At 41.0% G+C, this 15,845-nt stretch overlaps 2 protein-coding genes across 2 annotated transcripts in view; one reads left to right on the top strand and one right to left on the bottom strand.

Moving 5' to 3' along the window:
* The window catches only part of LOC308320297 (transmembrane protein 266-like), a gene marked incomplete at both ends in the record, with an annotated part of 99,021 nt that overhangs the window by 82,377 nt on the left and 799 nt on the right, over positions 1-15,845 (top strand). The window contains 2 exons of the mRNA XM_080770610.1: positions 11,168-11,369; positions 15,631-15,693. Of these exons, the coding sequence (XP_080626736.1) occupies positions 11,168-11,369; positions 15,631-15,693 (265 nt within the window). The remainder of the gene's footprint in view (positions 1-11,167; positions 11,370-15,630; positions 15,694-15,845) is intronic.
* On the bottom strand, positions 8,519-10,297 carry LOC308314566 (uncharacterized protein; the record flags this gene model as incomplete). The annotated part of the gene is made up of 4 exons (XM_080762196.1): positions 10,168-10,297; positions 10,005-10,081; positions 9,306-9,740; positions 8,519-8,528 (listed from the first exon to the last, which is right to left on the bottom strand). Exons 1-4 carry the CDS (start codon positions 10,168-10,170, stop codon positions 8,519-8,521), a joined length of 525 nt encoding a protein of 174 aa, XP_080618322.1. The 5' UTR covers positions 10,171-10,297.

Here is a 15,845-nt window from a genome sequence, read left to right as displayed (position 1 = left end):
CGCAGTTTTTCATCAATTTTGAGGATTTGAGACGAAATGACAAAAACGATGGGTTATAGCCCATGTTTTTTGAAATTTTGAAAAAAAAAGTTAGCCTCGTTTCTCATTATTTTGGACCATGGGCTATAGCCCATATCGTACGGCATACTATAGCACGCCGTTTTTCATCATTTTTGAGGATTTGAAAAAAATGACGAAATGACAAAAACGATGGGTTATAGCCCATGTTTTTTGAAATTTTGAAAAAAAAAGTTAGCCTCGTTTCTCATCATTTTGGACCGTGGGCTATAGCCCATATCGTATGGCATACTATAGCGCGCAGTCTTTCATCATTTTTGAGGATTTGAAAAAAAATGACGAAATGACAAAAACGATGGGTTATAGCCCATGTTTTTTGAAATTTTGAAAAAAAAGTTAGCCTCGTTTCTCATCATTTTGGACCGTGGGCTATAGCCCATATCGTACGGCATACTATAGCGCGCAGTTTTTCATCAATTTTGAGGATTTGAGACGAAATGACAAAAACGATGGGTTATAGCCCATGTTTTTTGAAATTTTGAAAAAAAAAGTTAGCCTCGTTTCTCATTATTTTGGACCATGGGCTATAGCCCATATCGTACGGCATACTATAGCACGCCGTTTTTCATCATTTTTGAGGATTTGAAAAAAATGACGAAATGACAAAAACGATGGGTTATAGCCCATGTTTTTTGAAATTTTGAAAAAAAAAGTTAGCCTCGTTTCTCATCATTTTGGACCGTGGGCTATAGCCCATATCGTATGGCATACTATAGCGCGCAGTTTTTCATCATTTTTGAGGATTTGAAAAAAAATGACGAAATGACAAAAACGATGGGTTATAGCCCATGTTTTTTGAAATTTTGAAAAAAAAGTTAGCCTCGTTTCTCATCATTTTGGACCATGGGCTATAGCCCATATCGTACGGCATACTATAGCGCGCCGTTTTTCATCATTTGAGGATTTGAAAAAAAATATGAAATGACAAAAACGATGGGTTATAGCCCATGTTTTTTGAAATTTTGAAAAAAAAAAAGTTAGCCTCGTTTCTCATCATTTTGGACCGTGGGCTATAGCCCATATCGTACGGCATACTATGGCACGCCGTTTTTCATCATTTGAGGATTTGAAAAAAATGAAAAAAACGATGGGTTATAGCCCATGTCTTTTGAAATTTTGGAAAAAAAAAGTTAGCCTCGTTTCTCATCATTTTGGACTGTGGGCTATAGCCCATATCGTACGGCATACTATAGCGCGCCATTTTTCATCATTTTTGAAAATAAATGTAATAATGAAAACAAAATTTGTATGTCTACTTGGAAGTTATGCACATTTTATGATAGGCCACTCCCATTGCATCTCCCCCACCCCTTTTAGCCAATTGGTCTGAAAGCACAAATCCTCCAAAATGAAAAACGGCATACTGAAAAAAAGTTCCATGGACTTCTAATATGGACCCCCAACCCCCAACTGACTGCCGAGTGTGACCATGGACTGCCATTTTTGGTGGAAGGAGAAGAGAAAACCAAGAGTACCTTCGGGCTTGTCCCTAAATAGACTTGTAACCCAAATGTAGAGAGTACAAACGCAGTAAAGAACCTGGGGGTTATCATCTCTGAAAAGGCAACAATGAGCAGAAAATGAACCATGTAAATACAACAAATTGAGGGCACCGCAGGGAGTTGAACCCCATTCTGGTAAACCAGTAGTACCACACCAGTGCCTTAGTTTGTTTTGTTGTAATTTACAGGTCCAAAAGCAATCACATTCATAATAATTTGAATCATAATGGACTATAAATGATAGCCATGATTATGTCTTACAATTGAAATCGAGAAGAAGACTAAGGAAAACTCCTCAGACATAAACTAAGAAAATATTTAATTTTTCCGTGCTCATAAAGAGCTGCAAAGTGCTAAAAGTGAAAAGTGCAGCAGAAAACCTTTGGGTCATAGGCCCATCGTCAATGCCTCGCCTACTGACCGGCATGAATTAAGTTTTAGCTGCAAATGGCAGCATAAATAAATCACATCAATACACACCACATAATGTGATGTGAACTGACACGATGAAGCTTCACTCGCACATTATAAAAGACATACATCACATCAATCCACATCACATACCTAACCCTAGCCCTAACCCTAAATTCATCATGTGATGTGGGGATGACGTGATGAAGCCTTACTCACCAATGTGAAATGATACGAGACATAAACACACATCACATACCGGGCCTGTGTTCATATGTGATGTGGGCTTAGATGAAGCTTTATACTCACAAATTGGATCTGATAATATAGCACAAACAATGCTCTTATGACCTAGAGGTTTGCTGCTGGACTTCTCACTTAAAGCACTTGGAGCGCTTTATGAACATGAACAAAACAAAAAGATTCTTGGTCTCCGCCCAAAAGCAGTTGGCCTTAGGTTTGTGGCCAGTCTTTCTAGCCAGTTGTCCCACATTTCTATTTTAAAATCTACATGTTTTCAAAAGAATTGCCCACATTTAAATATACATTACAATTTATGCCATTTGTGGACGATTGACAAATTATACGAGGTGCAAATTATGCAATGGCAGAAGCATTCTTTGGACCCCAGTATTTGTCAGCAATACAGCAACACTATGAACATGAGAACACAACATACATACAACACTGAGGATGACATTAGAACACAAGAGCAATGAACAGAGTGCATGGCGTGCAACGAGCTAGCCGCAATTTGTGAAATAATCACATAAAAATATCACATAAATGCACATCACATACCGGTCTGTGTTCATATCTGATGTGAACTGACGTGATGGCGCTTTACCAGCAAATGACACAACGCAAATGACGTGAAACGATACAGCTCCAATCAAATGATTAGAAACTGTATGAGAGACACGACCCGACACACGCACCACATACACTAGTGAAGAACTAGTGATAGATAGGAAAGAAAGAAATGACTTATGAATAAAGCAAAATGCGATTAAAAACTCTGACCAGAAAAAACAATAACTTTATTAAAGCAAAGAATAGAAGAGAAGATGAAAGGTCGGGGTAGAAACCGTGCATGTTCGATACTAATAGGTTATATTCAATAATGGATGATCTTTGCATCGTGAGCTTGTAGATCAGCTATTTGCTACTTTAGTGTGTGACACTGTAGCATGACCAAGTAAGGAAATTAATTTACAAAAGGTTGAACTATGGAGATACAAGGTTTCTGCCCGACATCAAAAGATAATAAACTACGTCCACTTACCTTCAATATCAGCACTAAACAAAACAAACTAACCAACGAAGAAAATCTGCCATAATTTTCTTCCTGTTAGTTTGGACAGATCTACAGCATAGAAGGCTGTAAACAGTGTTAAGCAGGCTACATGCTACCATAATGATACCGGAAATAAGTCGCATGACGCCAAATCACATTTTGTACACACAGTCCACTAGTGAAGAACTAGGGCAATGGGCAAGGAGAAAAAAAAAAAAACTTTTTTTTATTAAAAGAGAAAGGAAATAGAAATTCTAATAACTCGACACAGAAAACAGCACAGAAAGACTACAACAGAACATACATAATGTGATGTGACGTGACGCGACAGCTTTACCCGTAAATTATGTTAAACAATACATAAATCACATTGCAGCATGTGATGTAGAGTGGCATTATACACAGATTACGTGAAACGATACACGGTGCGAATGACAACCTATGGTATGGTAGCATGTAGCATGTAGCCCACTTACACAAGCATCAGGAATCAAAAGGTTCATTACTAACCTTCACTGCCAACAGCACCCAGGAGTGGCAACAGCACTGTACCTTCAATACCGACGTCGCCTTGTCAGCTTCACGTTCTGAAATGACAAGAAAAAAATATATCTATTTAGTTTTCGGCCTACAGGATGACATTTTGTAAGTCATAACAGTCACTGAAAGCTGTGTCACCAATATCTTACTTTATTATTGTCACAAATTGTGATTAAAGCTCCTATAAGCAATAATGTCAATTTTAATGATTTTTATTTCATTCAGCAATGAGTAAAACACACATGATTTAGTCTCTGCGATACATCTAGGGGCCACAATCTGCAGTCAAAGATATTCCTAGAAGCTTTGTCATTGGTCAGAGAAAAAAAAAGAACCCGGTCAAAATGACTGACCAATCAGGAAGTAGACAGGCAAATCGACCAATGACAAAGCTAGGAACATCTTTGAATGCAGATTGTGGCCCCAAGATGTGTCAGAGACAATATTGTTTTACCCATTGCTGGCAGTCTGAATACCAATTTTTTTTTAAGTAATTACATTTGACATATTGCTTATAGCAGCTTTAATGATTCAACCCATTAAACGGCGACTTCACCCCTTTTGCAACCAGACCTTATTTTAATGATGTTTGGGAGACAAGAAACACTTTCCTGGGTTTTTTATGTGGGTAATCGTCGTTTTTATATATGTAGTATTTCAAAAGTGTCCATGGGCTCCATGATGTCATGGACAATGGGCTCACTTCCTCCCTAGACTACATGTTGTCTCAGTAAGACAGCCCTCCCCTATGCACAAGGAGCAGTGCACCAAAGCATTATGGGAATTGTAGTCTGGGTAGGAAGTGTCCATGAAATCATGGACACATTGAAATACTAAAAACACATAAAAACCTCAGTAAGGTTTTTCACCCAAACATATGTAAAATCATATGTATGACAATGAATGGTCAACTTGACATGTAATTGTGACACTGCCCTTGTTTCTACTACAGCCACATGTAATCCAGGTACATACCATGGGGGGGCTTCCGTCGCTCAGTTGAAGATAGCCGGTATTAATAGAGCCGCGTAGGTTGTATGGCACAATACGTCCCGAGCACCGTACGCCTCGTAATCTCAGGGAGCGTTCGTTGACACCGTTATACGTTTCAGCTCAGCCGAGTAGACACTCTATTATCAATACCAGCCATCTCCTGATGACCCCATCCAAGGTCACACATGACACCAAGGTCACATGATTAACCTGCAAGACATAAATAAAAACAACATTACTCTTTATCCAGATTTCATACATTGTAAAATTCATATAATATTTCACTTTATCGTCTACTCAGGCTTATGTGAACACTGCAGACAGCTTTTAAGTTGCTTGATTCAGTATTTAAATATTCATTTGAGCTTTTTAGCATTTTAACTTAAAAACTGTCTGTAGTGTTCACATAAACCCGAGTAGATAATACAATGACAAAAAGTTAGTTTTTTAAAGTGAATTGTCCCTTTAAGATATTGGTAAAAAAAAATCTAAACTTCAAAATCTACATTATATAACTTGAGTCAAAGTTAAAAGGTTTTGGCATCAAAATGTACTTAAACATTTCAAATGGGACAATCTGCATACTTGGTCATTTTGAACAGAAAAAAACCTTTTGAAAATAGCAGATCTAAAAGCTCACAATGTGTCACATCACATTCACAATGCATTGTGAGCTTGTAGATCAGCCATTACACATAAGCATATGTTCTGGGCTCTGCCTGCATGTGTTTGATTGCCCCCCAAAATCAAACACAAATGTTTGGTCAAAGCATGTGCCTCCCATTGGAAATGCATTGGGGCGGCCATTAAACAGACTAGACAAAGAACGAGTCCTATAAAAGGACAAACATTTCTGACATTGTTGTCCATTTAGTGTCACAATAAACAACAGTCTTATAAATACTCTGTTTAAACAATAAACAGTCCTATAAATCATCTTAATGTCTAAACAACAACAGTGCTCAAGGATAAAACCGTGTTTCTCAAACAAACGCTTCTTACCTTGGAACAAACAACTCTGCTCACAGACAGCATGAAGTGGATCCCAAACCAAACAGCATGCTGGGAAAAAACATGGCCGCTCCTATTTAAATCCAAAGCCCCGCCCACTGGATCCGGTCACCTGTTCAACTAGTCCGTCCGTCATTGGTCCGTTAGTCAGTGATTTGTGTTTGGATCATCCACTGTTGATGTAACTGCTGTGTGCACCACACACACACACACACACACACGCACTCATGCACTCACACACGCACGCACATGCATTATTTCACCCTTTGGTTGGTTATAAAGGCTTATATTAATAAACACAAGGACGTGTGTGTCTGTGGCTGTCTGTATCAGCCTTTATAGGTTTGTTTATTCCGCCATCTTGTTTGATATTTGTTTGAGTGTCACCATCATCAGCCTTTAACAGGTGTTCAATCAGGCAAATGAGCACCAGCAGCCATCTAGCAGCTGATGCACTCTGGGAGATGTAGTTGTTGAGACTGTAGAAGTTGTCTGAGGTGTCTTGTAGAAGATCCATGCTCCATTTATGAGTTTTAACTCAACAATAACGATTCATTATGAACTAATAACCTATAAGCTCATCAAGTGTGGTAGGACAAGGTGTCAAATCTTGAGGTCCTGCAGAAGTGTGGTCTACCCAGTGTTGAAAGCCTGATCATCAAGGCCCAGTTCCGGGCAGTAATGATACTGCCTGTGATACTGACATGATACTGATACGATGTAAAACTTTTCTCAACAATATGACCCGTAATTACATTATTAACTGTGAATTGAGCGGCTACATGTAACACATTATTACATGATTACATTATGCAAAAATCCATTATTATGTTATGCTCTCATGATGTATTACATTGTGACCTTATTAGCCTACATTATGGGCCTTTACTACATTTAGGTTATCACATTATGAACTGTTATTACATTATGTGCCGTTATTACATTATGAGTTGCTATATTAGACTCAGTATAATTATGATATTCTAACTACCATAACATCCCTGAAACTGGCACTGCTGGGAAGGCAATTCCCAGCTGCCTTTGGTCTAGACCTCTGGGTTTAAGTAGAAGCGTTTATGACTGATTGGACTTGATGGCTCGTGCTGTTCTTTGGTCAAGAACTGGGGGAACCACCTGGAACTCTGTCCTGTAGTGTGAATGCAGTGATAAAATCTTCCCCGTGTCAGGCTAGTTCAGGATAAAATGCAATTATTTCACATAGCCATCTTTGTGTTTCTTTTAATACGGCTACTGCAATGTTACAGCCGTAACGCTGCCCAAAACAAAAGTATACGCCGAGTTTAACTTATGCATTTACATTTTCGTAACACTATGTCTTCCAGCACTGTAAAATCTAAATGTTGAAAGTCATGCAACAAACATCCAATTTACACAAGAAAGAACAAACACAAATACAAAGAATATAAAATGTAGCCTACAGTCAAGTTTAATATAATACAAAGATGTTGGCATATGACACTGATGTGAACCTGTACTTTATGAACAAAAGCACAACATGTCATAATATACAATGGCTGAAAATGAGATAAGATTACATATTTATATAAAGTGCAATAAAAATAAATGCAACACAGTGAAGACCTGAACACTTACTAGACCCCAACGTACAGGGGTCTTCAACAGGGGGCGTCCTCAGGGTGTCAGAAATTCTGGGGGATGGAGTTTTAGACCAACCATCCCGATTCTCGGGGGAACATTGGCAGGGAATAGCAGATCTATAAGAGCAGATTTCAACGTGCGGCGCCATCCATGTTTTGGCCATGTCGTGACGTCATTTATGCATCCTACCTGGGTCAGTCCCCCTCCCCCATTCTGAATTCCCATAGACTTGTTTAATAATTTAATAAATAAGAACTGTATTCCAAATTAAACCAAAGAGCATGGCGGTTTGATTAATATGGATATGAAGTATCAACTGACTGCGAAAAAACACTAACACACTAATATTACACACCGACAAATTAGTAAACATTTCGCCAGAAACGGACTGTATCAAAAATGAATGACTATCGTAAACGATACAGAGCCTGACAATATCGCCAGGACAGTTTATTTTTGGATTTCTTTTGGATTTTTTGATTCTGAGATGATCCAATTTTATTGACGTCTGGACTTCGGTACTCTATTGGCGTAGCAGAATTGGCTCAAGAGACTAAAAGCCCAATATCTCACCAGACCCGTGGCGGAAATGACCCTTTAGGCTAGTGGATAAGATGCTTCCCAGCGTACGTGGGAGACCTGGGGTTCGAATGCCGGGTGTTGCATAGACGAAAATGGTGTCCAGGCTACTGTGCAACATAGGTACAGAACACACCTCTTCTGCCTACACCAAACTATCAGCTATGCCCTTCCTAAAAAGGTCTGCATATAAAAATAGTAATAAAACCAGTCACCCTTCAGTCTGATTTGTGACAACACCTCTGGATCCCTGTAGATTCTTTCTACAGAAATGTCTTCTTGCGCACACACAACAAAGTCACACCAATGCAAGCCTGACATTAGGAGCTGGCCTTGAACTTGCCAGTAGTAGGCATGCTGTTTCTTCAAGACCGGTGAGCCATTCTTCATGGTCATGTACTTGCAGTCTACATAGCTAGATAAATTGGGACACTTGAACTCTACCAAACCGAAAGGTGGGTACTCAGAAGGATCGAAAACCTTGCCATCAGGAGAGGCTGCCAGCCAGGGAGCATCAGGGTGAATCACAAGGCCACACGGGTGATAATTGATGTTCTTCCTCTTGGCATACTCCATTGCTGCCTCCATCTCCATCGCCAGGCCCCTCTTCATGTCAGCTGTTTGTACGGTGCCCCTCAGAATTCTTGTAGCCAAATTAGTAGCTGAAGTCTGCCCCCTAACATGACACGTCTCTCGAAACCTGTAGGTAGTGCAACAGTTCATATAATCACAGGGTCATCTTATGAGCTTGTAGATCAGCTGTTTTTGGTATTGTTGTGTAACGCGTGATTTCTTTATACGTCCGTGATTAGACATGGTAACGCCCCACCTGCCTCTGAGGTGGTGGAAAGCCTGGGTGAGGCGATATTATATAATACAAGAGAATGACATTTTTTTAGAAGAGGCAAACATTATTGTACTGTAAACAGGTATCTTTTCCCTTGATCTTTATCTTTTTAGTATTAGTACTATTTGACAGAAATCATTATGATTATTATGATCATCCAAATCAAATCATAGTTGTTCAATCAATTATTAAATCAAAGCAAACTGTACAAACAATATTGGTTTGCCTCTTAGTTACAAGTTACTGTCGCGTAAGTTACTGTCGCGTGGCAGGCAGGCGTTACCATGTCTAATCACGGACGTAGAAAGAAATCACACTTGATTGAGAAAGTATTAAATAGGGCTTAGAAAGAAATATAGTTCTTGGTATTCTAATTTAAAAGTAAAAAAACGTTAAGCGTTAATAAAATATTCAATAGTTTCCATACCTGGAAGAGGTCAGTCTTTGCTTGCGCAGCGTCTTCCACTCCAAACTGGCACTCTGCTCCGTTGTTGCTTCCTCAATTTTCTGAGCTGTAGGAAACGTGACCTGAAGAGACTTGATGTGAAGTTCTTCATGTTCACTTAGGACAAAGTCTGGTCTGGTCTGGTCAAGTCTATAATCATCCAGGGGGAGTGGGGGGAATGGTGGAGCATCTTCATGATGCAGTATGTAGCGTGTTTTCACTGGGGGGTGTTGGTAGGACAGAACACTTCCAGCCTGGACAGGTCCAAATCGGGAGTGAACCAAGGGACTATCTGCAGACATCCCCATGGTGCAGACTAATGGCCTGGACAGGGGGTCAAAGTTCTTGTATGCCTCATCAACCTTGAGCACAGACAGGTCAATGAGAGGTCCAGCAAGAGCCTTGTAGAGTGTGGTTCTGTAACACAGATGAGTGACACTAGTTGGTCAACACATTTTCTAGACTCAAGAACTTTGTAGGAAGTATTTCTGCACACGTACAGGGACAGGTGTGTCGTAGCAGGCAACCAGTGCAAATAATGAGACAAAAAGGAGATTGATATACAGTGCATCCGGAAAGTATTCACACTCCTTCTAGTTAGGTAAAATTAGCTTAACAAAATAATCTTGTCATTGTTTATGATTGTCAGTAGACGTAAAACAGCAGTACATAATTACATACCGAATTCCTCCTTCCGATGTTCTTGTCTTCGATGGCTTCATGATGGTCATTTGGCCGACTGGACCGGGTTTAAGCCCCTATGAGTTAATTCAGGAGTGCTTAGATTTATGCTAAAATATGACATAACAAAAATAAATATATATATATACCATATTTAACTCACCATGGTTCTTGGCTTATGCCACTGTTGCTCAGTTTCAGTGCAGCTGTGGACGGGGGGGACAACTTTGACACCTGTCTCTGAGTAGTGAGCAGACTGCAGCAGGAGTGCAACGATGTGGTTGCAAAGTGCAGTTCCAGCGACACACGAACACTGATGCCGAGTCATTATGACTGGCTTTGAATGTTTCAGGACAATCTGAACATTAAAGGGAGGGAAAAAAGAGGGAAAATTAAATTAGAAAAAATAGATTGAATTTGAATGTTTCAAATATCTTTTGGTAACACATGAGACAATGAGACAATGATAACCCAGCAGTAACTTACCTGTTGAAGACTGCTTTGATACTTACATAATAATTGAGAAGACATACCATGTAGAGAGAACACTGCCATGAACAGGCTTTGAACGAAGAACAAGTTAAAGAACATGCAATCAACAGAAAAATAGGCCATGAACGGGCCATTAACAGAAAGCTAGGCTGTGAACGGGCCATAAACGGCAACGCAGGCAGTTGACAAAAGTCAATAACTAACACCACAAGGGCTCCAGAGTGCACCCATTTTGGGGATAACATGCACCCAAAAATCTGTACAGTGTTGATTATACTGAAGGAATTCTCCATCTGTTTTGCATAGACGCGGAAGTAAAGCGGAAGCCCCGGGCCTTTGTACTTGGCTAGACTCCGCCCCTTACTAGACTTTGTGCAAGAGGAGATACCGGGCCCAGGTGCGAGCTGATCATCATTAGTAGCTCTGCTCCCCAATCCTATTGGACAGAAAACATAAAAATTATTAGGAGAGCAAGACAGAAGATTATACACCTAACCAGACAACCTAAGAGTAACATATAACACAATATAGGGAACCGTCACAGTATGTAATGCATTGTATCTGTACAAACCGGGAAATCATCATTTTAGATTTTTTGAAAAATAGCAGCTCTACAGGCTTGTACTTTTATGTCTCTCTCTCTCTCTCTCTCTCTATCTCCCTCTCTCCAGTTTGAGATTCGTCAGCTCAGAGCCCACCTGGCGCAGCAGGACTTGGACCTGACAGCGGAGCGCGAGGCGGCCATGCAGATGCACCACGCCTGGGGCAAGCAGGGCAGCGCTGGCTCCCAGGTGGTGGAGGGTCTGGGCCCCCCCGGGGAGTCCGACGATGAGGGGGGCCACAGGGGGCCCCGCGAGCCCAGAGACAACGCAGGTACTGTACACACTCAAAGAGTGTTCAAATTGAACCAAATGGACCCTTATGGGCAGTGGTTCTTATAACGTTTTAATTTAAGGAACCCAATAACTAAAGAGTGTGCAAGTGCACAGGTCCATTTGATTCTATTTGTACACTCTCAGAGTTAGAAGTAATTTAAGGGTCAATTTGGTTCCATCTGTACACACTCCCAATTAGGGTTGCGTCCCTATTCTGGGACGCACAATTATTTTAAATGGTTCCCAGGGACCTTTTAGACGTCAGACTACAGTACTGAGTACAGTATTGCATCCCATGACCCCATGACCCCTGGAGGGTGACATGATTGCGTCCTTTCTACCTGGTCAATGAGGAAATATATAATCCATGGCATAGTATTAGGAGAGAACTTGCTAACGCTGTGGACCAGAGCTAATGTGCACGCACGCATGCGCACACACACACACACACACACACACACACACACACACACACACAGCAGCAGCACTACGACTGTAGGCGCTGCCTGCGGGATCAATATGGTGGGCAAGAAAGCTTTTAGAAAACACCCATATTCTCACACATCACCAACACACATGCACAGGTTCGTATTACTATTTTTGTGAGGACAAAATCTTAGGACAGCATTGAAAATAGCTATATATTTATAGAAGCTCACACCGCGACAACATAGTGGATAGCTAAAGGTTTTGGATAAAAGATATCCAAAGTAACTTGTAACAAAAGTTTTCAAATAATTGTAGTGAAATAAAAAGTAAAATATCTGTTTCTGAGTGGAGTGTAGTGAAGTATAAAGTATTGAAAAATTGGAAAAACTCAACTAAAGCATAAGTACCTCAATGTTATACAGCACTGCACTTGAGTAAATGTACTTACAGTACGTAGTTACTTTCCTCCACTGCCCAGAAGGCCCCTTGGCTAGTGGCTAGCTAGGCAAGTCCCAGACCACTCTGGGGCTATTTCAGGTACAGAGTGCTCTGTGCTTTGGGGTCTTGTCATTTGGAGAGGGTGGTCCGCCACCAAACATCTGTTCCCTTCACCTGCAAAACCACAATAGGGCCCCTGCGAGACGCCGGAGGGCCGTTGACCGCCCCCCAGGGGCCATAGAGGGGCAATCTGCCTCTCAAGGAACAAGCAAGGCTTTTTACGGAAACACGGTCGGCGGTACGAGCACTTAGTCCTCGGGGCTCGCTGGGCAGCCTGCAGGCTGTGAGGCGATATGAGTGGGGAAGGACGTGGCTCTCACGTTCGCCTGAGGGGTGTCACGGAAATGTCATTCGTTCTGGCTGGTGGCTGGCACGACTCTTTCCTTGTAGGAAACAGGCAAATAAGGAAAGCAAAAATAGTAAAAGTAATACAGAAGACACTGGAAGACATTCAAGATTCAGGATTTGTATTTTTCCAGTGATGTTCAGCATTGATCAGCTTCAAGCTACTGTGGATTCTTTTCAAAGAACAAGTCCACAGAAGATTAATGCATGAACAAGTTTTTCTGCATCCTGCTGAGACATTATGTCCTTTAAGGACGTATGTAGGCCGACTTTGTAATTGTGTTAACGTGGCTTAAAATTCAGTTCTGAGTCTATGACTATGCAACCAACCTGTGTTGTGTTTTTTTACAAGCTTGTGAGCTTGTAGATCAGCTATTTTTGCTATTTGTCATAGTAAGTATATACAGTTATAGTATGTACAGTAGAGCTTTACCCCTTACGCGAGTGCTAAATATTGCCCTCTTGTTTGAGTAAAATGGTCATGCCCGTTCCTCCTAGGGGATAAAGTACAGTTTAGATGGCGACGGAGGGGCGCCGTCTCAAGCGAAGCCACGCGAGACACCACGAACGCACTAAAGCGTGCGAGTTGCCGTGTCGAATGTTGCGAAGTTCGCTTAGCGGACTCAGCCCCGTTGGAGTTGCAATCCGATAGGCACGTAATAGTAAATCATGTTCTGGCGAGAGAGCGTTTCCCCCGACTGCCACTCAAAGTGGCTACTGGCTAATCACAGCGCATCCTTGCGCAAGTGCACTGACCAATCACAGCGCGTCCTTACTCAAACGCGAAGGCCATTCCACACTCGCACCCCTTACTTAGCGGTATATACTTATTTGATTGGAGTCCCCCAGGGCTCTATACATGGTTGGCTCCTTATCCCCCTTTTCACCAAATATCTCTGCTGAAAATAGCCGCTCTGCAAGCTGCATCGTGACATGTGAGCTTGAAGATCGGCTATTTTCATTGAATGTCTGCCCCAGAAGGTACGCTAGGGTTCATATGGTTACTTACGTTGACTAACTTTCTTTGCAAAGTCTTCAAATAACAATAATAATAATAGTCGTGATTTAGAAATGAAATGCCATGACCTTTATGTGGCCTGTCCATTTCCTTTAGTCAGATGACAGCCTGATAGCCTGGCTATCACACAGACGAGGAGAACAGCCTTTTATGTTGGCCGGACGGCCTATTCTCTTAGCCCAGACTCATGTCTTATTAATCCAGGAGCGATTGTCTCTGCCTTGTTTTAGTGCCGCACGATGCTTCTTCCTTCTCCGAAAGGGATGGCTCACTGGGATTAATATTTTAAACTGCAAAATAAATGAAATTACGCGCCAGAGCCGGTGCCTGGGGTCCCGCGGGACGGGGGCTAGCACTCAGGGCACTTTGGGCGCCCTGCACTCAGCAGGCAGACAGTGAGATCAGGGCCAATGAAGCGGAGCGGCGCATAGGAGAGCAGAGCAGAGCGGATCACTGTGAGGCCTGATGTGTCTGAACAAAGAGTCTCATTCTCTCTCTGTGTCTAAATACCAGCAGCCCACCCCCTCCCATAGGGTTGGCTGATAGAGACACAAGCAAATACCTCCATATTGATAGTGTGACCACAATATCGTATTGTGAATACCTTTATTTTTTATCAAATGTTTTATTTTTATTTTTAAATAGCAAAAAATAGCCAATCAACGTGTTCACAAAGTGCTGCATTGTGACACGTTGTGAGCTTTTACATTTTTGACTTTTCTTCTATCAATTACACACCTCATGATGCCTTGAATACAGGAAGATCCTCGGTGCAGTCCTCCTTGGATTACAATGTGAGATTTTTTTATACATAGTTTTACTTATGCCTCCTAAAAACAAAATCTCCGGGAATGCAAGGCTTCTTGGGTGAATATGGGGGTGAAGACTACAGTTATATCATGCCACAGTAATATATTATAATATGCAAAATCCCATACGATAGTTTCATATCACAATATGATATTGATATATTTCCCACCCCAGCCACTCTCGTCTCTCAAGGTCTTGTCCACTTCCATTCCTACAGACTGCATAGTATGCACACTTCCATTTCTACAGACTGCATATATGCACACTTCCATTCCTACAGACTGCATAGTATGCACACTTCCATTCCTACAGACTGCATAGTATGCACACTTCCATTCCCACAGACTGCATATGCACTTCTGCTCAAATGTTAAAATGACACTTGCATGTAAACATGATTGAGGAGACATCTATTAATAATGACTTGTGAACAGGAGAGAGGCCAATTTATGTGCTTTCCACACGATAAAAGGCCAACCTATATATTATTCAAAAACTAAAGAAAAAAATCCTATTGAAACTGAATAATTGGAGAGTTGGCAGGTATGAAAGGGGAAGTGACAAAATGGGGTTGGCAAGATGATGAAATAAAAAATATACTATAATACTAATACTGTTATGCTTCTATAATTGCCCTCATGATTGGACAATATATGGTGACATCACAATGTGTATGTCCTGTGCTCTTCTGATTGGATAATATCTTATAAGAGCTACTGTAGTAGATTGGAATTTTGTTGATTTATTCTAAAACACAGCGTTGTGTTTATTTACTGTATATTCACACATTGCTCCTTTTACAGGGGCACTACACTGTGCACTCGCAATTTCCCAGGATTGCATCTTTCTCGTTTCTATGTAGTCAGCTGGTCCTGATGCTCAACCGACATTATAAGCCTATCAGGCATTAGACCCTCCTAAGACTATAATAATCAGGATATTGACAGCCAAAAATGTATTTAAACAGGCAAGGACATTAACCTTATATTTGGAAGAACAGGACACGTATGATATTGTTATTGAGTATTAGAAATTCGCCACAGGTCGAAAAGGTTCTTAACACTTTGTCATATTGTGAAAATCTTAGTTGTGGTCTTAAAATTACTATCTCTTTTATCACTATAAATGTGTTGAAATGCTCCTGTCCATTTGTACTCAGACGCAGTGGTACGTGACGACATGAACAACTACATCAGTCAGTACTACTGTGAAGGAGGTAGTGGTAAGTGAACAACTACATCAGTCAGTACTACTGTGAAGGAGGTAGTGGTAAGTGAACAACTACATCAGTCAGTACTACTGTGAAGGAGGTAGTGGTAAGTGAACAACTACATCAGTCAGTACTACTGTGAAGGAGGTAGTGGTAAGTGAACA

The sequence above is a fragment of the Protomyctophum bolini genome (genome assembly GCF_963924005.1).
Source record: "Protomyctophum bolini genome assembly, chromosome: 1".
NCBI lineage: Eukaryota > Metazoa > Chordata > Actinopteri > Myctophiformes > Myctophidae > Protomyctophum > Protomyctophum bolini.
The sequence above is the reverse complement of the archived record's forward strand: the minus strand, read 5'-3'. Positions and strand labels throughout refer to the sequence as shown.